Genomic DNA, 26,641 nt, shown 5'->3' with positions numbered 1-26,641 from the left:
CAGGGGTTTCAAATGAAAATAAGTGCTGTCCCTCGCTGCAGCTCTGTGGTGAGCCGTTCGCCGCCTCTCCTTTCCGGTCCCCGGCGTTTATGTCAGGGCAGCCTGTACTGTTCCTGCACGAGCAGCGCTGTCAATCACCGCCACATGGACCGGAGCTTACTGCGTACTGGTGACTCCTTTAACTCGGTTCTGGGAAGCCTCCGCATCCTCCAGAAGGTTCCCACGTCCTCCTGCTGATCACCACTTCTTGCTGGGACACTGTAAAAGCTTGCGGCCCGTATGGGACTAAGCGTGGCCACGTTGCGCAGATGCAGAAGGGCTCAACAGAGCCTCTGGGGTTTGGCGGAAAAAGCCGAGCCTAATTCGCTCCGTGCTACGGCACAGATGTGAACTGCCTGCAGTATGATCTGTCGTCAAGAGTTTGCCAATTTGGTGGGGTGGGTCCCACTGCAAGGTGGATGGGGACAGAAAACGCCTCTGGATTATCCAAGAAACATAATTAATATGCAGTGTTTGTAATGGTTCTTATTTTAACATAATATATGGTGGTCTGTGGCAGGTTTATATGCGGTGCCAGGATGCCCCAGTCTGTCTCTCCATGGAGGAGTGTCGGTATGTAGAAGGGCACAAGGACCTTTACAAGGACACAAAGCTTTCACTACCGAGTCGTTTGCATTTGGTGGGGGATACCAATCACATGACTGAGAAGATATTACACCTGGCCCTGGAGATCATCCACCTGCTTACTGGAGAGGTGAGTAGAATTCTGGAAGTGTCACATGATCAGAATCTGCTTTATTGCCGAGAATGACAGAAGTCTGGTACACGCAGCATTAACAGTAGTGCAGTTAACAGATGTTAGGGACAGGCATTGAGACATTTTAGGCATAAAATTTAAAAACATTTTAGACATAATTGATTTTGCAGAGTTCGCGGAGGTGGGGGCCAGAGTTCAGGGTTAGAGTTTCAGACATGCAGATAGGGACTAGACAAGTCAGAGACTGCAACGTAAAGGGCACATGAGAGGCAGGTATGAGTGGCTAGGGTTTTTTGCAGAGGTGGGGGCTAGAGTACAGTAGAAGAACAACCTGAGGGAAGAAGGAATTGTGCCTGGTGGTTTTGGAGGGGATGGTTCTGCAGCGATGGCCTGAAGGGAGACGTTTGAAGTGGCGACAGTCGGGGTGGGATCATTCAATATCCTGTTTTCCCTGAACCTCATTTTGTAGGTGTTTAGGAGGTCCAGTGGCAGCAGGGGTGACCCGATGATTATATCGGCAGCATTGATCACTTTTTGAAGATTGAGCCTGTCGCTAGCAGTTTTGCCTGCATACCAGATGACAATGGAGGAGCAAAGGATACATGGTGGTAGTGTAGAAAAAAAGTCAGCAGTTCTCGCAGCGTTCCAAACTCCTCAGTTGTTGTAGGAAGAACAACCTTTGCTGAGCTGCCTTCTGGGTTTTGGTGGAGTTATCCCCCCACCTCAAATTTTTTGTAATTGTAGTGCATAGGAAGTGAACACTTGACACCCTGGAGACATCCGTGCCCTCGATGGAGGGCGCCTTCTGAATCCCACTAACAGTTCCACTGTTTTCCTGCACTTAGCACAAGATGTTTTCCTGCACCATTTGCAAATATGCTCATTAATTCCTGTTGCGGTATGCTTGCTCTCCATCACGGCCATTGAAGCCAAGGATGGTGGTGTCTTCTGCAAATTTGATGACCTTGACAGAGTTGATGGATAAGGTACAGCTGTTCGTGTACAGGGAGAACAGGATAGGGGCCAGAGCACACCTTTGCGGGGCGTCGGCGTTGGTAGTTCTTTCCTGGGAGGAGTAATTGCCATGCTTGACTAGTTGGTGAGGAAGTATTTGATCTATGTGCAGACAGTTAGTTTGTTCGAGACCGAGTTGAGCAAGGTTGTCAAGCAGTATGATCCGGGCAAATGGTATTGAAGGTGGAACTAAAATCTAGGAAGAGGATCCTGGCGGAGGTGTCCAGTCTGTCAAGGTGTTCCGTGATGTATGCCAGACTGATGTTGATTGGATCTTCGATAGGCCTGTTTGCCCTTTATACAAATTAAAGAGTGTCCAGGAGAGCATAGGTGAAGCACTTGAGATGAGAGAGGACCAGTTTTTCAAAGGTCTTCGTAATGATGGGATTTAGGCGAGAAGTCAGAGTTGGAGCAATTTTGGGTACCTGGAGTCTGAGTTGGCGTCAATGATTTCAAAAACTGAGGAGTCAGAGTCGGATGATTTTTGGACAAAATCCACAGCCCTGGTAAGTATTAGACTTAGGAGTCGGAGTTGAGGAGCCGGAGGCATTTTGGGTACTCAGAGTTGGAGTCGGAGTCGGTGGTTTCATAAACTGAGGAGTCGGAAGATTTTTGTACCGACTCCACAGCCCTGGAGTTAGGGTAACAGCCTGTAGTTATTGAGATCTGTGAGCCTAGGATTTTTAGGGACCAGAATGATTGCAGATTTCTTGAGGCAGCAGGGTACTCTGCCCTCTGCCAGTGATTTGTTAAAAATGGAGGTAAGGATGGGGGCCCTGTGGGTTGCGCAGATTCTCAGGCAGATTGATAACACACCGTCCAGGCCTGAGGCTTTCCTGGGGTTTAGCTTCCAGAGAAGCTTCAGAACGTCGGCCTCCTGGACCGAGTTGGCATTTAGGAGATGCAGGCAGGCTGGGGGCATCACTCCTATTTTTGTTATTAACAGACATACCTGACTGTAGAGGAGAGGAGGATTCTGGGAAGACCACATGACCCATACATCTTTAAAAAGCACACAGCTGATTGTAGAGGTGAAGATGATTCTGGGATTATCACATGACATCATTCTCTTCTTTGGGAATTGAACAGACTCAACTGAGGAAATAAAGAATGGTGTGGAAGTGTGCCATGACATCAATGATATATATATTTTTTTGTAATAAAACATAGCCCTCTTGGTGAGGAGAGGGGCAGTATGAACTGACACTAACTGTTGTTTTATCCTTACAGATTTTTCCTCCTGTAAAGTCTGGTGACCATGTGACCATCAAAGTGCCTCCACTTCACTCCCTGACACCAGGGAAAAACAGCGAGAAGAAGATCCTCGAAGTCACCAACAAGATCACGGAGCTGCTGACAGGAGAGGTGAGCAGTGCTGTGAATTATGGGAGTTTATACATTAACACCAAGGAGTGTAACTGGATGGTGACTGTATCATTGTGTGTGTTGCAGGTTCCTCTAAGATGCCAGGATGTCACTGTCTATCTCTCCTTGGAGGAGTGGGAGTATATGGAAGAACACAAGGATCTCTACAAGGATGTCATGATGGAGGATGAGCCACCCCTCACATCACCACCAGGTAAGAGAACACTCGTAGATGAGGGTGGTCAACCTAGATTATCCCATCATCACTTAGAATCAAATGTAATGAGTCAGTTTGTGTGTTTTCTGCAGATGAGTCCAGTAACAGCAGCCCAGCAGAGGGATGTACAAGTCCTCTTCACTCCCTGGACTGTCTACAGGAAGATCCCCCCACCCCCCACCATTTTCAGGTAACTGGAACTGAGGGACTGTAAACACCATCACTGTATGATTTGTATGGAAGTCAAGTGAAGCCTTTGATTTGAATTTCTTTATTTAATAAGTGTTTGCATAAATTTTTGTATTACTAGGAGGAGGAGGGGGAGGAGGAGCTAATTGAAGTTAAAGTAGAAGGTGTGGATAATGATGATGATGATGAAGAAGAAGATATGGGTTTGAGCATTGATGAGAAGGAAGACATTCCGCCACAGATCATCAGTGGTGAGTAATATGCATTATATTCAGATATTGTAGATATTTCTTTCTTTATGTTCACCAAATGCTGCCAATATCGTGATCTTTGCCATTCATGGTTCTCTGCTTTGAACACTGAAATTCGGGGCCGAAGCCTTGAATCTATGGCCATTGTGTCTCAATTGTCATGAACATCGCCCACTGGACCACGCATGCACAATCCCAGGCATTCCGTGTTCCTGCATTGCATCTTTGCTTCCTTTTCAGCATCCCGTCTCCATGGCTACAGCGGCACCGGCATCGCTCTCGGGACCTGCCAGCACTTACCAATGAGTCACGTGATGAGATGCCAGCGCCGCCATAGCCCTAAGAATCGGGACTGAAGAGGTAGCATGAAGAATGCATGGCTGGAGCCCAGACTGGTAATTTGCTGCTCTGCTCGCTACCTAACACTGGGGGCACACCTTGAGGCTACCTATATAATATTAGGGGGCACCTGTGGCTACCTACCTAATAGTGGGGGGACCTGAGGCTGTCTACCTAATCATGGGCTGGGAGGGGGCAACAGAGGCTACCTACCAAATACAGGGGGGCAACTGAGTCTACCTACCTAAAGCTGGGGTGCACCAGAGGCTACCTACCTTATGCTGGTGGGTACCTGAGGCTAGTTTACTTAATACTGGGGGGCACCAGAGGCTATTACATAATTCAGGGGGGCTAATGAGGCTACCTTCCTAATACTAGAGGACACCTGTGGCTACCTAATACACACTGTGTGCCCACTACCCCAAATTGCATAATTATGCAAAATACCTAATTAACCCACTGCTTAATTATGTGGTGGGATTTTGCCTATTCTATTATTTGTAGTTTAGGCACATTGGTTAAAGAGACACTGAAGCGGAAAAAAAAATGATGATACGATGAATTGGTTGTGTATTATGGATAATTACTAGAACAATAGTAGCAAAGAAAATATTCTCATATTTGTATTTTCAGTTATATAGTGTTTTTTATAATATTGCATCGTCCTCTAATATTTGCTGTTTACACACTACTTAGCATTCTAAATGATCTTGTGGAGGAGGCAAGTGAATTTTTGACCTGTCCTCTGAGGAAGAAAAAAACAATACAATGACTGACGGTTAAGATAACAAGCTTCAGAAGACAGAACTCTCTGTGACTTTGAAAGTGGTGGAGCTCAATGGCTTTTTTGCATAGATAACAACTGGAGTTTCTTAACTCTTCCTGTACTGGAAACAATATTCGACTCATATATCTGCTGCTAATGTTTTATTTCTAAGCTGTACTACATATACTATTAATTTTATCATATTTTTTTTCGCTTCAGTGTCTTTAACAGTCTGTGGGGTAGGTCTGCCTAATTATGTTTTTTTGGGGGGTTGGGGGGGGGGGGGGGGGGATGCTGCTTGAGAGGCCTGTGCACACTCTTGCTGTGCATTGCTAGGTGGATTTCAGCGTGTGTGATATGCAGGACACCAGAGTATGCATAGACAGCGCTATCTGATGTGCACACTTCTCCCAGTGCATTGCCAATGCATGCATTTTGAGCACAATGCAGGGCTTTCCTATTCAGCATAGTTATATGGGGTCAGAGAGCAACATAGGTGCCAAGCGTTTGTCAAGCAATGCTACCTGCCCTGCAGAGCAATGCAGGATTGTGCCCAGGACCCTATTATGTTGATTGGAGCCGACTCAACCTAATTACCCGTATATACTCGCATATAAGCTGACCGGTGTATGAGCCGAGGTACCCACCTTTCCCTCAGGAACCAGGAAAAAGTGGTTGACTTGTGTATAATCCCCCTCCCCAGTATAGCATCCTCCACAGTAGCCAGATATTCCCCCAGTACAAGTCATTCCTTATCCCCATAGCTAGGTGATGATAAAGTTGTGTTTCAAGACGCCACTAGATGGCGTCATAGATATGAGACACAGAGATTGCCACACAGGAAGAACACCTGATCATTGCACCGCTGACACTTTGCTGGCAGGCTCTGCTCCACAAGCCAGGGGATACAGGTAGTCTTGAGCAGCACACTCTGCCCACCATGTTGCAGGAGATGCGGTGCACGGACACAGCAGGGAGCCAGCTGACAAGTTCAGGATCACTAGTGCACGATCCTTACACTCCTCTGCCAGTAACAAAACCTGCTTTCCCATCCATTCTGCTTGTGCTGAAAAATTAGGCTTATACACGAGTGTATACAGTATGTGTTTTCAGGGACACGCTGCTTATTGTGAGGTTTGGTGCATTAACTAACTTATTGCCTTGGGAGATTTTGGTTTCAGCTGTGACTTTTGAAAACGCCGGACAGTGGACTTTTAGCTTAATTTTTTTTTAATCTCAATTAAAAAATGTTTTATTCTTCTTCAGCCAAACTAGTTATGTAGCTCAGTAAATGTGAACGTATGTGTGTTTCCTACAGCTGCACCCACTACTACTAGAAATCCACAGAGGGCTACAGGTCATCTTTATTCCAGGGCTTGTCTACAGGAAGGTCCCATCATCCCCCATCATTATCAGGTAGGAGAACCTAACTGGACGCTTTCACCTTCCCTGGTCCATTTCAGGTATAATTGTTTTATTGCCTCCCCACCCTCCAATTTTTTTTAACAGTCACTAAAGTGGACCTGAACTCTTGCAAATGACAGAAGGAAAACATAGAGAAGTGCACCCTGTATGTATTTAGAGAGTTTAGCCTGTCTGTGATTCCACCAGGCAGACTGTTGTTGGAAGGGGCCGACAAAGAGGGACAGCTGTGCACACTTTAGATTTTTGTCAGCCAAAATGGTTGTTCCTTATAGTTTCATCCACAAATCTGTGTGTACGTATCTCAACAATGCAAAGCACCTTTTGTGGAAAGTCCGTAATTGCCATACAATACAGCACGCATTTTCCCCACTTCGAAGATATCAGCCCCCGTTAGGGCACATTGCCACTGCTTTTAGTATGGGTTTAAGTAAGTATAGCATTGCCTTGTGTGTATAAAGGTAGCCGTGCACTGTACAATTTTTTTTTTTGCCTAATTAGATGTTCAAACAGACAACATTTTTTTTAATCGTTCGCAATTTAGAGTAGATGGAAAGTGAACCAATCAGCAAGAACCACACTCTGCTCACCAGTATAGGTACAGGTCTGTGGGGGACATTTATCAAGAGTGTCTGAGATAAAATATTGGTAGGTTTTTAGAAATCCATGCAGAACTGTCTCAGGCATCTTAATAAATCATTAGATAGTGCAGATTCCTTCTTAAACTGTTGTAAAATAGGAGGAGTCTCTCAGACAGTGCAGAGTGTGAGGGACATTGCTGTTGCTGTGGTAACCAATACATCTGTTGCATCGTTACAGAAAAGAGAATACTAAATAATAGCATAAATATATTATTTACGGTAGATTATGTTAGGTTAACTGACATGATGCAATGTAAATAAGTATATAATATGAATGTATTAGAGCTGAAACAGATGGTCAATGCCCAGCACTGGAAGGGTTAAGCAAAGAACAGCCTCACAGGACACCTGGCAGCAGGGGGCAGGAGCATTACACAAATCATGTCTAGTCTACACTGCACAAGCTGGGGTGAAGTGCTAATAAGCACATCTTCATCAGTGACAGTTTAGATTTGCAGTTTTCTAGAAATTCACGCTAAACTGCCACTGTTAAGTAGAATTTAGGAATGTTCTTATCATGCAGAACAGTTCCTCCTGCTGGTTAGAGCAGTTTAAGAAGAAAAAAACTGTTGGTAAATCTGTGCAGAACTCAGACATCTTAAGAAATCACTAGATAGTGCAGTTTCTTTCTTAAACTGTTCTTAAATAGGAGGAGTTAGGAAGGATTCTCAGACAGTGCAGTGTGTGAGAGAAAATTGCTGCTGCTGAGGTAACCAATATATCTGCTGTGTTGATACAGATAAGGCTCTGAATGACAAATTCAGCAGGGGGGAGGAGCACTCCTACAGATTATGCCTAGCCTGCACTGCTGCACAATCTGTAGAAGTGCTAATAAGCACTTCTTAATCTGCGACAGTTTAGAGATGGATTTCCACTTTTCTTAACTGTAGTGCAGTTCTAGAAATTCACGCTAAACTGACGCTATTAAGTAGGATTTAAGAAGTTTCTTATTATCATGCAGAACAGTTCCACTTGCTGGTTAGAACTGTTTAAGAAGAAAAAACTGTCAGTAATGCGTTGATAAATCTGGTGCCAGCTCCTACACATTAGGTAGGATTATTAACAGAAAGAAGTGCAACTCTTCATTTAGCGTTACTACTTTAATCTGTTAATATCAATGGGTATTAAGCCACTGAAAGCTTGCATATATTTGTTTTTAGCATATCCCAGGTTGAAATAAACAGAACACGCAGACAAGAGAATTATCACTAAATATAATGTATTCTTGTGATAATATACAGAGAATATACAAAAATTACATATAAGCAAGTTATGATTAAGATGCCAATTACTAAGATATCTGCTAACATATTATAAGGTCCACCAAAAAAGATATTGCATGAGATACATTACCAGTTCCTAGAGACCGTTTAAGCAAGAGCAGCAGCCTAAAAATCTCTCGTTACCTATCTTTATAATGTTAGAACAAAGAAAGAAATCTAACTCCTCCTGCTGATTAACATACGCGTATGTCAGCACATCACATTCCAGAAATTCATTCCGATGATGTAATGTGCTTTTGGTTTTACTTTCTATCTTATGAGTCATTCTAGGAGACCTTGCCAACTATTAGCTACTTGCTAAAATATTTCAGCTATTAGTTACGTCATTTGCAGCATGAGAAAAACCAAGTGTGGGAATACATGAGAATAGTTTCACATCATTACACTCTATGCGTGATATAAGACTGGTTATACAACAGTAATTTTTAGACTATGGGTTAGGAATAAATCAAAAGATATAAATTCATGATATATAAAAGGAATACAACGTTAAATACTTGACACCCCGGCCTGAAGGTGTCAATCTTCAAATCTTCTCCTTGGAAGGAATGTAAGGAAAATAATCTTCACTTTCCAAGACTTTTTCTAGTTCAGGATGCTCATCCTCCTCACCCCCAGGCATGGGTGTCTCAAAGTCAATAACTCCACAGACTTCAGTTACATACGATGCTTGCAACAGCTCCTCAATCGATTCAATCTCAGAAATATTTTCCTCACTTTCTTCACCATTTGATGATTCACTTGAAATGTCCTCTATGTCTTCAGTCCAAGAAGTCATTTTACTATCCTCTTCCACATCTGATGTAGCATCTGTTAGATCTACCGTTTCCACATTCTCAGATGAAGCAAGATTGTTTTGTGGACCAACAGAAGTTGAGGCTACTACTATTACTGATGCCCTTTCTTTGCCATCTATAATTGCAGTAGTAGCTGAAGCAGTATATTCCTCAGGCTTACATGTCAGCCAATGCTGCATAATGTTTTTCTCATAAGTTTCCACATTATTTTCAGCACAATCGGTGTCCTTTTTTAGATATAGATCATAAAGGGTATCCCAAAACACTGTATGACAATGCTCATGCATCAATCCAACTGAGCACCGAAATATTCCAGTTTCTTCTTCATCAAGGTGTACTTTTCTTTCATCAGAAACGCAGAATGACCAGTGTTGTTTGTTCTCCAGAACTGGCCTCAACCCCTTATGTTGAATCATCCAGTTGCTGTACATATATTTCACATATTGTCCCCACACTCCAGCTGCATCAAAATTATAAAGTGAGAATGATGCCATTTTTTCCACTTAGCTCTTGGAATTATTTCCTGAAGAGAATAATTAAGCAAACAATTATTATTATAAAAATTATTGGTGTTCCAACTGAAAACAATCCGCGTAGAAAGGATCCTGCTTTGGAGGTCACCCCGGTGACTAAGGTACCTGCTGCAGTAGTTAAAGCCAGTAATCCATTAGCCAGAGAGTTGAGTATTCCAGGTAATACAGAGGTGTCTTGAATCAATCTTTCTACTCGTCTTAGCTGTTCAGCTGTAAGTGAAGTCAATCTTTTGAGATTTACAGTCTCTAGTATGGCAGCGTCTGTCAAATTGTTCAACAACAACGGCGTGTCCTGTAACACTGCTAACAGAGAATATAAAGGTTTGATGTCTCTGTGCTGAACCTGTGGAACGTGCTGTGCAAGGCTCAGATAAACCTCTTCTTGTTGGAGAGCTGGCAGCAGATGAATTTCGCCACAAGTGAACCTTGAGGTACTGTTTACCAGATATGAGACCCCAGGCTCCAGACCGCACGCCCCCTCTTTTAGTAGGAGAAGATAAGTTCCATTATATAGTCTATGCTGAATGGATACAAAATCCTTGACCTGGGTGATTTGCACTGGGCATTCATTATTCCTTAGACATGAGGTGGTAATAATGTTGATAGTTCTGCAGCTGGTAGTGTCTGTAGAGTAACACTCCTCCGCTTGTATCCATGTGGGCTCCTCATTTTTCAGACAGATATAATTCACGTCGGCCTTCAGCTCAGACTTTGTTTTTTGCTTATCCTGTAAATCATACAATGGTGTGGTAATTATATTCCAGCAATGTTCAAAAAACATATCAGGCATTGGAATAATTATATCCATATCAATTATACAGGTATACGCTATCCCAGTGGTAAAGACATTTCCCACAGTCTTTACTATCTTTAGCTGTCTCACAAAAAGTTTAGCATGCTGTCTCATATAAGCTTGCTTCAGTGTACTTGATGACAGTTCAGAAATCCATGTATCTTCTTCCATTAATTGCCAAGGTACTCGTCCATTAATTAGATCACTGAATACTAGCTGGAACCTGTCCCACAAAATAAGGGTTTGAAGTTCTTCCTCAATGTCCTGTCTGACTGCAATTAATTCTTTCAATGTAATTTCTATTGCTCTCCGGTTAGTAAGGATTGCCTCTGCCAAATGTACATCATTCTCATCTGCCAGGGTAAAAAGTGAAATCATCGCTTGATGTAAGGCTTCTTGTTCTCGTACATAGTTCAATGCTAGTTCAGAAACAGGGGAACTCCAACCCCCGCTTGAAACCATATCCAGAAATGGTTTCAAAACAGGTTTTTTAGTAGTAGAAGGCAGAAGAGATGGGGGAAATGTGGGCAAAAGATCATCTTCCACAACTTTTAAATGCAACACAGTTTGTTCCACCAATTTATCCATAATCAATTTTACTTTTTGTGATTGTTCAGTAGTATATATTCCACGGAAGTTATGTTTACACATCAAAGACAGCGATAATACAGTGGAACCAGTGTAATTCCTTTGCAAGACACCTGTACAAATTCCACCTTCATGTGAAAACCACTGTCGTCTTCTACATGCATTAGGTTGACTCACCCACATACTTTCCGGTGCACCATTTTGATTCATGCGGCATAGGTGAGTTGAAAAATCACAAGGCAACGAACAAGCCATACTTTTCGGCCATGCAACTGACGTCTTGACTGTACGAAATCGAAGAGCTTCAGTAGTAAAATTATCACAAGTAGCATATGGAAGAATAGGGCTAAGATGTTGCATCAAATAAGGATACCTGCAATAAAGATCAATCCAGGGCAATTCCGTAGACCCAACCTTGTGAAGCATCCTCTTAAGCAATAACACCACCTCTGTACCATTTGGTGGAAGAAGTGGACAAGACAAATCCAACTGGCAAGAATCAAAAAGAACCAGAGGTAGAAAAGAATCTGTAATCCTGGGCCAAACATTATGCTGTAACCAAGGGAACAATCCAGGCTTGCCATCCCTCCAGTTTTTCGCACAGATTTGAATCGGCAAATCCTCATTCAGATCCAAAGGTACATCCTGTTTGGAAAGATAAAGAGATCCATATTCCTTATCACACCAGGACGAAAAGTAATCCTCTCTGTTCCAAGATGTCTGTGTTCTTTCAATAGCTGTAAGTTTCAAATTTTTCAGCATGTGCAAAACACTTGGTAAAATGCTGATTTTATTCTCGCTTGAAGCAGGAAAAAGGGCCTCCGTGTTAAAACGCAAAACCATTTTCTGTATTATATCCTCAGGAATGGAGTGCAGCGGCTTAGCCAGCCTATCATAAACCACTGCTGGGCTTTTCACAAATGCAAACTCATCCGTAGAAAGCAATTTTCTGGAAATCCTGGCAGCAGACTCCCCATCATGATCCCCATGCACTTTGTAATCCGCAAAAAGTGGAGAAAATATTTGTATTCCAAAGATGAAAACCAGGATAATCCACAGCCATAGCCAATATAACAACAAATTCAAAAAATATACATCCAAAGGGTTAAGCAACCAAAAGATCCTTTTAAAATATGATTTTGTAATCCCATGGGTCGTAGCAGACTCTGGCAGCTCAACGGTGCAAGAAGGTGAAACATCCACAGAAATCCCAGGAGAAGAAGCATCAAAGCCATTACATCCTGCAGGGTCTGGAGATCCTCTTATTCTGTTAAAAATATTATCCAACAGTCTACTGTGTGAAGAAGGGTTTGACATGTTCAAAAAACACAATCCGACGTTTCCCAAAAGAATCAGTAACGATCACTGCCTTGTGTTCCACGTGATCAACAACAGAAAAAGGCCCACTCCATGCGGGTTCAAGCGCCTTTTTGTGCAAAGTTTTCACTAGCACAGATGATCCAATTGCAGGCAACAATGTACTCTGATCTGGACCTAAAGGAGTAAAACAGTGGTTATGCATGTCATGCAATTTTTGGTGGACTATATACGGCTCTAGGAACAAACTATCAAAACTAGAAGTTTCTTTAGTGCTGGTTAATCTAGTATTGATGCACTGCACTGCTCTAGGTAAAAGACTTAACCAGTCTGAATTTTCTTCTAGAAGCATTTTCTGCAGTGTCTTTTTTACTTCAGCATTGATCCTTTCAATCATCCCATTAGTTTCAGGTGCATTTGGTATAGAGTGTTCTAAAGCAAAATCCAACTTGGCTGACAGTTCACGCAGTAATTTGTTAGAGAATGCAGGCCCATTATCAGTGACTAGTTTTTTGAAAGGAGCGGTGGACCATAGTTGAGAAATCAACTCACAAGTTTTTTCTCCTGTCAATCTCTTTTGTGGAAATGCAAACAGATATCTGCTCTTTGAATCTATTACTGTGAGAATATAAGAAAATCCTTTAACTGATTCTAATGGCCCTATGTGATCAGCATATAGCAGAGACAAGTTCTGAGCACCTATTTCAAGCCTACCTACATAACCTTTCTTCTTGTATTGTGTAGTGACTTTTTGGCATATTAAACATGAGCGGATAGTCCTATTCATGTCCTGTTTCATTCCGGGCCACCAGTAATCAGATAATGCCTTAGTCATAGTCTGTAGATTGAAGTGTGGTGTTTTTGAAGTATGACATTTGATCAAAATCTCATCCCTGCAGTCTGGAGGGGGACACACTTTAATTCCATTTTGAGTTCCAACTAAGAGGCTCAAAGAATCTTTGTCTTTAACATAATCAAAGTCTTTTGGGTAACCTTTAACTTCTTCCCCTCTTAGGATTTTGTCAAAGTCTTGCATAGAAGATCTTAATGTCATTCTTTTAGTGAGTGCTTGAACGCCATCATCTATCAGGGAATTTCCTTGAGAATGAATGCCTTCAGTACTGTGTCCCTTCACATGTAGAAATGTCATGTTTGCTGTCACATGAGAAAAAATGTTTTTCCAAATGTCTATATTCTTCACCTTTGCTCCTTTGCAGGTCAGGAAATTGTTTTTCAACCAGACTTCCCTATTGTGAATTCCCTCTATCACATAGCAGGAATCAGAGCAGATTAATATCTTTCCAGGCACTTGCCTAGCATCAGTCACAGCCATTTCCATTGCCATAAGCTCAGCATTCTGTGCACTGTTGTCTCCCAAGGATTTAATGTTTCTGTACTCTTCAACAAAACAGTCATTAACAAATGTACCTCTTATGAATCCTCCAGCGGCTTTATATGCAGATTTAGTACCAAGTGCATGCCGTGCAGAACCATCTGTATAATAAACTACATCAAAAGTGTCCCTATCTACAGTGTCTGACTCAGAGAAAGGCAAATCGGTGAAGTTTTCTTGGTTAGAGTAGATGAAATGTAATTGTTCATTATTCAGAGAATTAGCCCACTGAACCCATCTGACATGAAGAGCCTTAGAGTCACTCACAGATGCTTTGGTTGCAGCCTGCAGCTCTGGGACTGGAGTAAAAATATAGATGTCCTTACCACCAGCCATGTCTTTATATTTACTGAGTGCATACTGTATGCATGCTAACACTTGCTCAGTCCGTGCAAATTTCTTTTCAGCCGGCGTCATTTCTTTAGAAAACCACAAGATAGGTTGTGTTTCATGCCTGTTAGTTATTTTGCCCATAAAGAAAGCATTATTTGACATAACATGAATTTCCATATCTGCAGTATCACTTCTGGAAGCCAGAGCTTCAGGGCTTGCTAAAGTCTGTTTCAACTCAGTTAGCATAGTATCATGTTCCGCTGTCCACTTGTCTTTTGTAAATCCCCCTTTCAACAATTCATAGAAAGGACATATAAGTGAGGCAAAAACAGGTGTTGTTCTCCTGACGAAATTACAGAGTCCTAAAAGGGATTGTAATTCCTTCTCAGTAGCAGGTTTTGTAATATCCACAAGTTTTTGTTGAAAACTTTTAGTCAAAAGTTTGCCATCTGAAGAGATTTCAAAGCCCAGGAATTCCACACTGCAGAATCCAATCCTGCTTTTGGAGGGGTTAAGTACATAACCATTGAGAGCTAAAGTTTTGCAGATGAGAGTAACAGTAGCCATCAACTCACATGTAGTATCAGAAGTACAGTAAAGATCATCCATATAAACTACTGTGTCTTTGATTCCAGCCATGAGCTCCTGTATTCTGCCAGCAAATATTGGTGGTGAATTTTTGTGGCCTTGCGGTAATCTTTTATAAACATAAGATGATCCTCCAAACGAGAAAGCAGTGTATTCACAATAGTCCTTATGTAGGGGTATAGACCAGAATCCATTGGATAAATCCAAGATTGCTTTATATTTTTTCCTGGGTATGGTATCGATTGTAGCAGTGGCATTCAAATTTTGTGTACTAACTCCATATGTACAGCGGTTCAAATGTCTGTAGTCCACCACAAGGCGCACTTTTCCATTACTTTTCAAAACAGGGGTTAAAGGGCTATTATAGGGGCTTGATTTTTTCTCAATTATTCCTTGTATAACCTGCAAATCAAGATTATGCTTAACTGCCATATAAAGTCCTTTCCGTATCGGATATTGCTTTTGAGGCACGGGTTCAGTTTTTATCATTTGCGGGATAATGTCACAATTTAAATCCATACCACAGTGTTCAGGATATAATTGCAGGGCATCATGTCGATCCAGTTTGTTCCATAAGGCCAAAATCTCAGGAGTGTGATATTTTTTCATATCCTCGGAAAAAGTACCTAGAAACAAATGGTTAGTATCCTGGAAAACAGGTAAGAAACAAGCATCATCCGGTTTCAGGATAAGGTCATATTCCTCTTCAGAAACAGATCTTTCTAAAAGCAGGACTGTGATAGTTCTTGCCTGTTTTATGCCCTTTAAAAAAGATGGTTATAGTTCCCTGTTTGTGTTTTGCAGAAGTTCCATGCATAGTATTTAGCCATTTAAAAGAGCCATCCGGTACCCAAGAAGCAAAGTATCGTGTTAATATATTCACCTCCGTCCCTGTATCAACAAGTGCTGTTTTCCACTCAAGCCCAGGTGCTATCTGGAACAGTAGGCTGTGTCTTCCCTCCATGCTGTGTAACAGATGAGACAGGTGGAGCAGTTTCCTGTAGTCTTTTGTTGGTTTTGTAATCCTCAGGAGTTTGTTTTTTATTTTTTACTGTATCAGGCTTTTTCTGCACATGGGGTCTGTCTTCAGAGAATTGCCGGTTCTTCTGTCCTTGATTATTTCGTTGCCAATGGTCAGGCATGGGAGGGGGAACAAACCTTTCAGCCTGACCCCCTCTGAACTGCTTGTTCCAATTGCCACGGTAATCACCAGACAGGTATCCTCGGCGATCATCTCTCCATCGGTTGTTATTGAAGAAAGGTCGAGGCTGACGAGGTGGATTTCTCTGTTGCTGTTGTAGATGTTGTTGTGGCGGTTTTTGATTCACAGTTTTAGGAGTGTCTTTTAGCTGCTTTGGTTTGTCCACTTTGACCTCTGGCACAAGAGGCATACGAAAATACCTCCAAACTTCAGTTATCGCCAGTTTTACATCCTGAGTTGTAAATCCATAGCCAAGCCTCATAGTCAGAGCTCCTTTGACCCCAGTGTCATCAATTATAGCACACAAGAAATCCAAAACTTGTGTCGGTGTAGCAGTATTTGCAATAATTATATCCACAGCAGATAAAATCCCAGAAGTCTTTAGAACCTCCTTTGCTTTCGTAGATAAATCAACAACTCCACTCTGTCCACTTGCTCTCTCCTGGATGGCCGCAGATATACCAACCCAAGTAGAAAAAGATTCCTGCGGACCTAGGATACCTGGGGGTAAAAGCATGTTAGTGAGTAAAGTAAAATCCGCAAGGTTTAAATCCCTGGAAATTAAGTCCAGCTGTCCTGAATGCAATGCTATTTTCTGACTTAATTCTTTAGGAGTTTTATTATGCAGAGGTCCCATCATTTTAAGACAAACTTCCATTCTTGTTTTTAAATCACACATCATGCCTCCTGTATTCCAAGTAGTTTGAGGTGGTTTTTGTGGTGTCAACACAGGGAGTGGAGAGGTTAATTTTCGCTGCAAAAAAAGTTTGTTAGGGGGAGAAATTTTGTTAGTATAACGAAGCAAGTCCCCACTCCTACGTGCGGGGGTTTGGAATTCCGAAGCAACAGGCAAAGCATTTTCAGGGTCACCCTGCAGCTGCAAAGTGAGAAAAGAATCCAGTAATCCACGGACAAAGTCATATCCAGTTTGCTGCAGGTCATCCGGTAATTCCTCGTATTTTGGTATATGAACATTTTGTAACAATCCCATATCAATATCAGAAAAGTGTTTCTTCAAAAGAATAGGTCCCAACAAAGCCAAGGACGGTAGTAATTTTGCAATATCGTCCTCAAAGATGTCTGCGACTGTGTCAGCATCAATTTCACAAGTAAAGTCAATCTTCTGTAGTTTAGGCAATTCCAAGAAAACCAGAACATATTCATCTGCATCCATTTTAAAACGAAGTGGAAAGTAAATTATTTTATCCTCCACGGTTGTCTGCAAAAAACCTTGTAATCCAACAATATCTTCAAGTTTGTCTAACCCTTCATATTGTTGTCTTAAAGCAAGATATAAAAGTTAGAGCCCTCCTGATTTAAGCTTCTGAGCTTCCTTCGGCATCGCTCTTATTAGCGCAGAAAGATTTATAATATCCTCTGTAGGAGTAGCCATTATTCTTTTTTATAGTTTGTGCACAAAAAACTGTTTCCTTGACTATCGAAACAGAAAGAATATATCTTAATTAGTTCTGTTCTATTCCAGGGACATACAACGGTGGGCGCCAAAATGCCAGCTCCTACACATTAGGTAGGATTATTAACAGAAAGAAGTGCAACTCTTCATTTAGCGTTACTACTTTAATCTGTTAATATCAATGGGTATTAAGCCACTGAAAGCTTGCATATATTTGTTTTTAGCATATCCCAGGTTGAAATAAACAGAACACGCAGACAAGAGAATTATCACTAAATATAATGTATTCTTGTGATAATATACAGAGAATATACAAAAATTACATATAAGCAAGTTATGATTAAGATGCCAATTACTAAGATATCTGCTAACATATTATAAGGTCCACCAAAAAAGATATTGCATGAGATACATTACCAGTTCCTAGAGACCGTTTAAGCAAGAGCAGCAGCCTAAAAATCTCTCGTTACCTATCTTTATAATGTTAGAACAAAGAAAGAAATCTAACTCCTCCTGCTGATTAACATACGCGTATGTCAGCACATCACATTCCAGAAATTCATTCCGATGATGTAATGTGCTTTTGGTTTTACTTTCTATCTTATGAGTCATTCTAGGAGACCTTGCCAACTATTAGCTACTTGCTAAAATATTTCAGCTATTAGTTACGTCATTTGCAGCATGAGAAAAACCAAGTGTGGGAATACATGAGAATAGTTTCACATCATTACACTCTATGCGTGATATAAGACTGGTTATACAACAGTAATTTTTAGACTATGGGTTAGGAATAAATCAAAAGATATAAATTCATGATATATAAAAGGAATACAACGTTAAATACTTGACACTGGCCCTGAGATTCTAGACCTGGAAGCCGGTGCCAGTTTCTGCAGGTACTGCACAACACAGTATAGAGAACACAAAGGAGACGGCACACTGAAGGCTTCTCAAATTAACTGTATTAACAGCATACAGAGCTGACAGAGGCACACAACATGTTTCGGGCGCAGCCCTTCGTCAGGTATGCTGTTAATACAGTTCATTTGAGAAGCCTTCAGTGCGCCGTCTCCTTTGTGTTCTCGAGATGGAACGTGAACCTGAAGCGAACAAAAAGAATATAGTTTGATACTTACTATGGAGAGGGAAAACTCTGGATAGCATAGACTTTCCCAGTCCTCTCTCTCCACCCTGTTTTTGCAGTGCCACCCCCCAGTGATGTTCAGCAACTGTATACCTCTTTATTTCACCTCAGGCAGCCTCATGTCCCCAAGTGCTTCCGAAGATAGCGCATCCGTACTGCACAAGAATGTGTGCAATAAGGATGCACTTGTCTTCCAAAGTACCCGGGGACACAAGTACTTCCGATGGCTGCCCGAGGAGGGACGAAGAAGTATTTGACCACGGCGGTTGGAGAACTTCACCCGGGGACAGCAGAGGAACTGGGAGACATAGGGGTTGATTCACTAAACGCATAGCACGCCCGTTAACGTGCCTTATCAGAGATAACACGCCTTATCAGAGTTGCATAGTGAGCGCTACAAACGTATGCCTGCTAATTGGCAATAACAAGAGCTCCACTCGTCCTGCTCTGAGCCCGCAGCGCTCAGTATGCTACTCTGATAAGGTGTATTAACTTTGGTAAGGCGTGTTATCTCTGATAAGGCATGTTAACGGCTGTGCTATGCGTTAGCATGGTTTAGTGAATCAACCCCATAGAGAGGACCAGGAAGGCTCAATGGTATCCAGAGACTTCCCTCTACATAGGTCTCTAACTATTTTATTCTTGCAAGCTTTAGGTTTGCTTTAAAGCGGAATGAAACCCAGCATTTCTTTGCTCTAATAGATTATTTACAGCATATTATATACAACCAGCATTTTTTTTTACTAGAACAGCATTCAAGGGGTTTCACACAGGATTTAGAAGTTCCCTGCCAGCAAAGCTGGACGCATCCGAAGTGGAGATAATGTTATCTTGTATTTAAAGGATACCAGAACCGAATGGTTCTGGTAAAAATGATATCTGCAGTGTGTGGGGTTAAAAGTACATACCGTCCGCTCCTCCTGCCCCCTCCGTCTGCCGCCGTTACTGTAATATACATGCCGGCGACTTGCTTGACCTTTGTCCCGGACAAACTGCGCCCTGTGTGCGCAGTATGTCCTTCCCTCTTCACTTTTGACTGGCGCATAGTGAGCGGCTTAGAAGCGCGCCGATTCCTCCGTCTCCTCTGGGCTGCATGTGCGCTCCACTAAACTAAGCGTCACATGATTAGCATGTGACGCTTGGCTTAGTGGAGCGCACACGCACTCCAGAGGAGACGGAGGGATCAGCGTGCTTCTGAGCCGCTCACTATGCGCCGGCCGGAAGTGAAGAGGAAAGGGCATACTGCGCACACAGGGAGCAGTGTGTCCGGGACACAGGTCAAGCAAGTCGCCGGGACACCGGCATGTATATTACACTAACGGTGGAGGACGGTATGTACTTTTAACCCCCCACACACTGCAGCTATAATTTTTACCAGAACCTTTCAGTTCTGGTATCCTTTAATTGTATCAAGTGAGGAATGTAAATAAACACTTCTCTGACACTGCAGGCTCTGCTGAACAAAGTTAGACAATCAAAAAGCATTTCTGCTTACGTTAGAACATGAATAAAGCAGTTTAAATAAAATGTCAGCTCTCAGAGCAAAAAAAAAAGTGTACTTTGAGAAAGTATAATTTCTAAATAAATAATAATACTTATGCACAAAAGCAAATATGATAACCGTATAGCATATAAAAAGTATGAAAAACTTGTTTTTATTGAATATTATGTCAGGGTTTTATACCGCTTTAAAGGGAAGGTTCACGGTGGTGTAAAAAAAAATAAAAATGCTAATCCACTTACCTGGGGCATCCTCCAGCCCGTGGCAGGCAGGACGTGCCCTCTGCACCGCTCCGCAGGCTCCCGGTCTCCTCCGGTGGCGCACCCGACCTGGCCAGGCTGGCTGCCAGGTTGGGCTCTTCTGCGCTCCAAAATGCACTTCACGCGGCCGTGCTGACGTCTTCCGGGCTGTACTGCGCAGGTGCAGTAGTTCTGCGCCTGCGCAGTACAGCCCGGAGGACGTCCGATGACGTCAGCACACCCGCGTGAAGCACATTTTGGAGCGCAGAAGAGCCCAACCTGGCAGCCGGCCTGGCCAAGTTGGGTGCGCCACCGGAGGAGACCGGGAGCCTGCGGAGCGGTGCCGAGGGCACGTCCTGCCTGCCACAGGCTGAAGGAAGCCCCAGGTAAGTGGATTAGCATTTTTTTTTTTTAAACAACTGTGAACCTTTCCTTTAAAGAGGAACTTTAACCAAGGATTGAACTTAATCTCAATCAGAAGCTGATACCACCTTTCCCACGAGAAATTTTTACCTTTTCTTATCAGTGGAGTCTGTATGGCTGATATTGTGATGAAACTCCTCCCACAGTGTGATGTCATGAGCAAGGTCTTGACAGTTCGCTGTCTGTGAATCTCTTTGCATTGTGGGAAACCACTTTTTCCAACTGCCACGCAAGCAATATATCCCTCTATGCATAGAACTCTCAGTACGAACATTCTGTACAAATCACCTGGCAGGACTAAAGATGTCACCACCAGTGGTACATTTCAAAATGTATATCAGGGAGAGGGAAGATTTTACAGTGGGCAAACTCTGACTAAATAATGTATAAATTAAGATTTTATTGATTGTTATTTTCACTACAGTTCCTCTTTAAGTATTTACGATTGATATTACAATCCAAAGACTGAACCACAATGTTGTTTTTTGGTCAGTCGGTTGTTAATTATAAAATCAGTCTTACTATCAATCGTAATTACTTTTGAAAACTAAATTGTATAGTGTATGGCCAGCTTTACAGACTAGATTGTACTAGGGAAAGGGGAGATCCACATATTTTGTGTCAGGAGAAGCGAAGAGGAAAATACCGTATTTTTCGGACTATAAGACGTTCCTGACCATAAGACGTTCCTGACCATAAGACGCACCTAGGTTTAGAGGAGAAAACCAGGGAAATAAATATATACTAAACCTGGTGCATCCATGGTGAAAAGGGGTCTTGTGCATTATACCCCTTTTGTACCTCATGCCTCCTTGTTCCTCTTGTGTCGTCCTGTGTCCTTCTCTGACCCCATTGTCCTCCTTGTTTCCTCCTTTGTGTTCCCCTTGTGTCCTTCTCTATGCCCCTTTGTGTCCCCCTTTGTCCTCTGTTCATCCCCCTGTGTCCTCCTCTGTATGGGCACAGTACAGGGAGACCCCGACATTGCAGCTGGTTGGAGGTTTGCACTGGCAGACGTTCACAAGTCAGGAACTCCCTGCATTTGGACACTAAAACGCAGTGACTTTTCCCCATGTTTGGGGGAGAAAAAGTGAGTCTTATAGTCCAAAAAATACAGTATTTACCCTCCATGCAAATCTCCACTGACTCAAGAATACAAAACAGCTAAGTCAATCACAGCCATAAGCTGCCTATCAATTGGTTGGCAGCTGATTAATGAACTGTTCCAGGCTGTTAAAACTTCTATGTTCTATTTCAAACGAGAGATTCAGTTTACAGATGCATCATTGGGACTGGTTCTGTTGATACAATCAGCAGCTGTTGTGTGTTTTATTTTCCCAGAATCAGAAGATTATGGAAGACTTCGACATTGTTGTTATTAAAGAAGAGGCAAAGGAGGAGATGATCGGGATCCCACATGCCATGAACCAGATAATTCTTCCCGAGATCGGCACAGGTAATAAATTCCAGATAAGGGAGGTTCTTTTACGTCCATCTTCTCAAAAACTGTGATTTAAAGTGGACATGACCTACAGCACAGGACAGAAGGAAAACAGTGAAATCCACCCTGTATGTATTTAGAGAGTTTAGCCTGTCTAATCTTCCCTCATTTGTGAATAATCACAACTGTAATTTGATCTCTCAGCTGTGTCAGCTGGCTGCCTTAGCAGAGCAGCTAATTTATAAACACAGGATGTTAACCCTTTGTCTGCTTCAAAGAAAGCAGGAAGTAGCCACACTGCAGATTTATTGAAGGATTTATATCAGCTGTAACAAAGAAATGTTTTTCTTCCAAGATTACTGTGCTGTTACTTATCTTTTAGGGTAGAGAGAAAGTTCTGAGTTCAAGTGCACTTTAAAGGGTACCTAAAGTGAAATAAATCTGTCCAGTTTATTAGCCTGCAGCACCCTGAAGTCCTCCTGGTCTCTCGTTGTCATTCCGCGCTGCTCCGTTCAGTCTCTGGCCCCTTCCGAAATCTAGCCGTCTCAGCCAGTCTCGGGCCACTGCATGCGTGACCTCCTCAATCACGCTTCCGTTCCCGGGAGTGTTCTGAGCAGTAGCGATTTTTACTTCACAAGTTTAGAATGCTCTCGGTCACAGGAGTGTGATGGAGATGACACAGGGCCGATAATTCAGCTTTCAGAGGGGTACAGCGGCTGAATGGAGCAGTGCGGAAAGGCAGCAGGGGACCAGAACAACCACAGGGGGCTGGAAGATGCAGTTAATTTCTTGCCAACTGCCTCACGGCATATGTCGGTGCAGAGTGGCTCTGTTGTTCCTCCGCACCGCTATATGGCGTGATCTCGCAAGGATTTGATGGGAGCTTGCGCTCGCACGAGCACGGTCTCCCGTCACCGCACACAGGGGACCCCAGCCATCAGCCTGCCAGCCAGAGATCGGCGCTGGCAGGCTGTATATTCATGTAATTGTTAAATTATGTATTTATATAGCGCAGACATCTTACGCAGCTCTGTGCAGAGCATGGTCTTGTCACTTAACTGTCCCTCGGAGGGGCTCACAATCTAATCCCTGCCATATGTCTATGTATGTATAGTGTAGTCTTAGTCTAGGGCCAAATAAAGGGGAAGCCAATTAACTTATCTGTATGTATTTTTCTTTTTATAAAATTAGGGGCTTTTTTTTTATTAATAAAAAAATACAAATAATAGCAGAAATCAGTTAGCACCAAAAGGAAGCTCTATTTGTGAGAAGAAAAGGACGTAAAATTAATTTTGGTGCTAAGTTGTATGACCGAGCAATAAACTGTTAAAGCTGTGAAGTGCTGAATTGTAAAAAAGGTCCCGGTAACTAGGGTGGTATAAACCTCTGGTCCTCAAGTGGTTAAACTGACCTGATTTCATTCACCTTAGGTTTCCTTCAAGCCTGGTTCATACATCCAACTTTGATTGGCTATTTTTACCACCTCCATGTAGAATGAGGGCTTACCTACACAAACTGTTCATAGTATTCAAAATCTGTTGGCCCTCATACTACGTACATAGTTTGATGGCCAATAGATTTGGAATACTATAACATGATTGCTTATGTAAGCTCTCATATTACATGGAAGTAGTGAAATTGGTTAACCTTTGTATAATAAAAATGGAATGTGTATACGCAACTTTAGGCATCATTCGTTTCTGAAACGGAACCAATGACTTTGTCTGTGAAAGCAAAGTTACCGTATCTCTACTGTGTTCTCCGTGTGACCTCATGTCATGTCACTGCTTTCTGATGGGTGATGGGTAGAGAGGTATGATGAGAAGGGTGAAGATGTCTATGTTTTCTAGTTGACTGGGTGTGTTCTCTGGTGGACAGGAAGTCAGTGAAGAGGAGTGGCAGAGTGGTATAGTGAGAAAGGTGGAGATGTCTAAGTTCTCTGGTGCACAAGTAAAGGAGTACAGAGTCGCATACCCTTACAAGAGATACTTTTGGGTGCATAACCAGGGTAGTATGCCAAGCTACCGCAGTGTTCTCCCCAAGCTCTTTTAGCTGGGTCCTCCAGCTGGCTAGTTTTGGTGAGCACCCGGCTGTCATCAGCTCACCACCTCCTTTGCTGTAAGCATAGTTGCTCACAGAAGCATCAAAACTGCATTCTGTCATCTAGCTGCACCCGGCTTCTTTTTCATGCCACCCGGCTACTATTTCATACCATCCGGCTGGAAAAAAATTCTGGGGAGAACATTGTACTGTCCACCATACAAGATAAGTCTAAAGTATGTTAGCACACCATTCTCCAAAAGTTGCTTTTATTTCATCAGTTTGTCCACACTGTAAAACTGACAATTGTTTTGGGGCTTTTAGGGTCCCCTTTATCAAAGCACATGTAGACAGTAACATGGGCAAGATGGGAAGGGTGGAGATGTCTATGTCCTCTGGTGGACTGAAAGTTTTGTAAAAAGATTGACAAAGAGGTATGATGTGAAGAGTGGAGATGTCTATGTTTTCTGGTGAACTGGAAGTCAGGGAAAAAATTGTCAGCGATGTATAGTGAGAAGGGTGGAGATGTCTAGCAGGCAGCATTGATGATCTGTTGTAGAAGTGGGAGTCTAGTGAAGGAAAGATCGGAGAAGAGGATGTTGCAGTTGACTAGGTGAGAGATAATAAGAGTATGCACCAAGGCATTTGATATCTCCTAGCTTATGAAAGGGAGTAGTTATAGTTCATGTATTTTTATTTCCCAACAGATGGACACTACATCAAGATACCTTCTGAAGGACTTCTTGGTTTATCCCCAAGTCTTGACCGGTCAAATCAAAACTTGTCTCCAGATTCCCCTGACAACTTCCTGTTCACCCCAGATATAAATCTTGGGCTTTACATTGCCGATATATCTCCTGATTCTGGAAAACACAATTTCGGATACAGAGGAGACAAGATTTTTCAGTGTACGGAGTGCAATAAGTCCTTTTCCCAGAATGCCGCTCTGGTACGACACCAGCGGAATCACACAGGCGAAAAGCCCTTTGCCTGCTTCGACTGTGGGAAGAGTTTTACCCGAAAATCAATCTTGGTTGAACACAGAAGGATTCATACAGGTGAAAAGCCGTTTTCATGTTTGGAGTGTGGAAAGAGCTTTACGCAGAGGTCAGGTCTGGTCATTCATCGGAAAACTCATAGAGGTCATAAGAAATTTCCATGTACTGGGTGCGGGGTGTTATTCACACAGACCTCAAACGTAGAGACAGGGTTGGTAGAGACTTCCTGCACCAAGTGCCGAATGCCAAGTACCACTCTGCCTCAGAAAACCCTGAAGCCCCTTCAAAAACCTCCTGATCCTCCGAATCCCCTTCCTCCTCCACCTCTTCCTCCCCCTTCCTTGCCCCAGAGTACCCAAGGAGAAAAGAATGCTTTGCCAGGACCGCAGAAAAAAAAGAGTTCCACGCAACAGCCCAAACTTTCTACTTCTCAGAAAGCACATCCCGATGAAAAACGTTATCAGTGTCCTGAGTGCCAGAAGAGCTTCACAAGGAAGTCAATCCTTGTTGAGCACCAGCGGATTCACACAGGGGAAAAACCGTTCTCCTGCTCCCAGTGCTGGAAAAGTTTCACCCAGAGGTCCGGCCTGGTCATACACCGGAGAATTCACGAACGCGAGAAGATATATGCATGCACAGAGTGCCGGTGCATCTTTACCCAGAAGCCCAGTATTCGTCCAGGTGAAGAAGAGAGTTCCTGTCCTGAATGCAGGAGTCTATCTGCCCCAGAAGCCTTAGTTGGTGGAGGTGTCTCAGCCCCATACTAATCTGAAGTGCTCCAAATGTTTGACTTAAACCCAGAGATCACTACACATCAGAGGAATTAACGTTTATAACTAAAGTCCAACTCCCAAGACATTTTAAGCTTATTTTTGAATAGTAGGGAAAAGGATTACAACCTTTTTTGGGTTTTCATTGCCATATGCATGTCCTCATTTAGGTCAATTGCCCCGCTTTCTGTTCTGTCAGGGAGTGGGTCAATCCCTCCAACAACGAAAGAGTCTGTGATTTATTTTTTACAGTGGGGAAGACCTGACTCTCATTTCCTGTCCCCAGGACCACCAGAGTCCACATTACACTGCGAGTGTCCATGAGGGTCCAAGAAGCAGGAAGTGATGGAGAATGTTACCAGTAAGGAAAGTTAGAGAAAATAAAAGCCCAGTACAAGTTTATACCGGTCCTTCACTATTCAAAGACTAAAGTAATATTTTTCCTTGATTTATTCATAAACTATTTTAAGGTGTAGCTGGTTATTTCCAAAATGTGTTAATGGCATGTCCTTGTCGCTATCCTAAACTGGTATTAGAAAAGCTTTGCTGAAAGTCTTTGAAATAATTACAAATGAACCTAGATATTGCTTAGAGGAAGTATAAGGAAAATGACAGCGCTGTTGGTTTACTCAACCTCAGTAACACTGCACAATCTCCCAGAAGACCCTTGTTATCAGTTTTCCTTTCACCATCTTCCCAGATATGACCCAGCTAAACACACAGACTAGCTTTGAGATGTTTGCTTTACCTAGGATAGTGGAAGGCTTTTAACGCACTCATACAGTAATTGATTTTTCACTGTGATCGAATTTGCCAGAGATCGGTGCCCTAGCATTGCTGCTCAGAGCCAGCTGATGGACTATACCCCTCCCCAAAGTTAATAGTAC

The 26,641-nt window shown here is 42.7% G+C and overlaps 1 protein-coding gene across 1 annotated transcript in view; it reads left to right on the top strand.

The window, feature by feature from the left end:
• LOC137536844 (zinc finger protein 182-like) overlaps window positions 1–26,156 on the top strand; it is a 28,599-nt gene extending 2,443 nt beyond the window's left edge. Inside the window, exons 2-9 of the mRNA XM_068259032.1 lie at window positions 560–754; window positions 3,002–3,136; window positions 3,224–3,350; window positions 3,446–3,543; window positions 3,664–3,793; window positions 6,217–6,314; window positions 21,847–21,961; window positions 24,694–26,156. Of these exons, the coding sequence (XP_068115133.1) occupies window positions 560–754; window positions 3,002–3,136; window positions 3,224–3,350; window positions 3,446–3,543; window positions 3,664–3,793; window positions 6,217–6,314; window positions 21,847–21,961; window positions 24,694–25,751 (1,956 nt within the window). The 3' untranslated portion in view covers window positions 25,752–26,156. The remainder of the gene's footprint in view (window positions 1–559; window positions 755–3,001; window positions 3,137–3,223; window positions 3,351–3,445; window positions 3,544–3,663; window positions 3,794–6,216; window positions 6,315–21,846; window positions 21,962–24,693) is intronic.
• Window positions 26,157–26,641: the final 485 nt, after the last annotated feature.

The sequence above is a fragment of the Hyperolius riggenbachi genome, chromosome 10 (genome assembly GCF_040937935.1).
Source record: "Hyperolius riggenbachi isolate aHypRig1 chromosome 10, aHypRig1.pri, whole genome shotgun sequence".
NCBI classification, from domain to species: Eukaryota; Metazoa; Chordata; class Amphibia; order Anura; family Hyperoliidae; genus Hyperolius; species Hyperolius riggenbachi.
The sequence above is the reverse complement of the archived record's forward strand: the minus strand, read 5'-3'. Positions and strand labels throughout refer to the sequence as shown.